General features: G+C 47.7%; 1 protein-coding gene and 1 long non-coding RNA gene across 2 annotated transcripts in view; one reads left to right on the forward strand and one right to left on the reverse strand.

Moving 5' to 3' along the window:
• The window catches only part of LOC115284306 (oral-facial-digital syndrome 1 protein-like), a gene marked incomplete at its 3' end in the record, with an annotated part of 45,124 nt that overhangs the window by 22,795 nt on the left and 20,915 nt on the right, over nt 1-1,414 (reverse strand). The window contains exon 8 of the mRNA XM_029931004.1: nt 946-1,027. Within this exon, the coding sequence (XP_029786864.1) occupies nt 946-1,027 (82 nt within the window). The remainder of the gene's footprint in view (nt 1-945; nt 1,028-1,414) is intronic.
• LOC115283596 lies at nt 109-1,414 on the forward strand. Its single transcript, XR_003905026.1, has 3 exons — nt 109-240; nt 750-923; nt 1,362-1,414. It is a non-coding gene; the product is annotated as an uncharacterized LOC115283596 (long non-coding RNA).

A 1,414-nucleotide genomic window follows, 5' to 3' on the forward strand; every position in this document is an offset into this window, starting at 1 on the left:
CCAGGCTCCCCTAAGTAGACCCTTGGCTTTTGGGGAGAGCGCCCGCCTCTGGCTCACCTGACCGCAGTTGCCTATTGTAATTTCCCGTGTTGTTTGTTAACAGCAGAGAAACTTCAGCTTATTGACGATCAGTTTGCAGCTGCTTATCCTCAGCGTCCAGAATCAGAATCTTTAGAAATGAAGTTAAATGAATACAAGAGAGAACTAGAACAGCAGCTTCGGGCAGAAATGCGTCAAAAGGTGAGCTGTATCCTGTTGCTGTGCTTGTCTTGTAGGTCTTTTGTTTTTTTTCTTCTTTTTGTTTTTTTAAACAGTGAGTGTAAGCAGGGGAGGGGCAGAGAGAGGGTGAGAGAGAATCCAAAGCAGGCTCCAGGCTGTCAGCACCGAGCCTGACTCGGGGCTTGAGCTCATGAACCGTGAGATCATGAACTGGGCCCAAGTCAGGAGTCAGGTGTTTAACCCACTGAACCACCCAGGCGTCGCAGGATGTCTTAATCTTAGGTGTGGGGGAAAAATACAGAATCGTTATTAACGAATGTGGTAAGCTGTTGCACCTGTGGTTTTTCTTTCCAACCAGTGTCATTTTTTATACCTTTTCGAGTGAATCCTAAGATACAGTGAATGAGATGACACTAAAAATGAGTTAAACTAAATCTTTTGAGAGCATTCGTGTTAAACCTGACCATGAAGAGAAAAGTTATTTTTTTAGTATAGTTTTGATATTTCAATAATTAGTGTTCCATTGGCAGTTCAAGTATTTGAAAGATACTGAAATAGCCAAAATTAAAATGGAAGAGAAAAGAAAGTCGGAGAGGGAGTTAGCTGCGTTCCGGAACGAATTGGAGAGAGCTCGTCAAGCAAAATCTGAATCCCTCCTTTCTCGGGAAAAGTTGGCTCTTGAGAGAATTCAGAAGCACCGAGAGGTAAGAGGTTCAGACTGCGTACCGGGTGTCCGTGTGCTGCGGCTGCTCGTAGGCGGCTCCAGGCCCAGAGTGGGTTGGGACAGGCGGTTAGCCAAGGCCAAGCCCTGCAGTTAGCGGAGCAGAACATTCCGTTAGTTCCCTGGTTCTCGGAAGGCTCTGGAGAAGATGGCCATCCTCAGGCCGAGCATCATGTTATTCCACCACCTGCCGTGCCCTTCCTGGGCCCCTGTTGAAACCCTCTTAGCCTTCAAAATCCACCTGTGGGTCACTACCCTGTGACCCCTTCCCTGACTGTCACTCACTCGGGTGCTCTTCCTGCCACAGAGCCTAGATGTGTTTTGGTTACAGAATCGTCACATCATAGTGTGACCATTTCTCTCTCCCTGACTAAAGTGAACGTCGTAAAGATGGAAACTGTATCTGTTCATCTCTCTCTAGTTCCGAGTGTGCTCTTGGACGGGGCCGGGTACTCCGTGAGTCCTTGCCCAGCC

The sequence above is a fragment of the Suricata suricatta genome, chromosome X (genome assembly GCF_006229205.1).
Source record: "Suricata suricatta isolate VVHF042 chromosome X, meerkat_22Aug2017_6uvM2_HiC, whole genome shotgun sequence".
NCBI lineage: Eukaryota > Metazoa > Chordata > Mammalia > Carnivora > Herpestidae > Suricata > Suricata suricatta.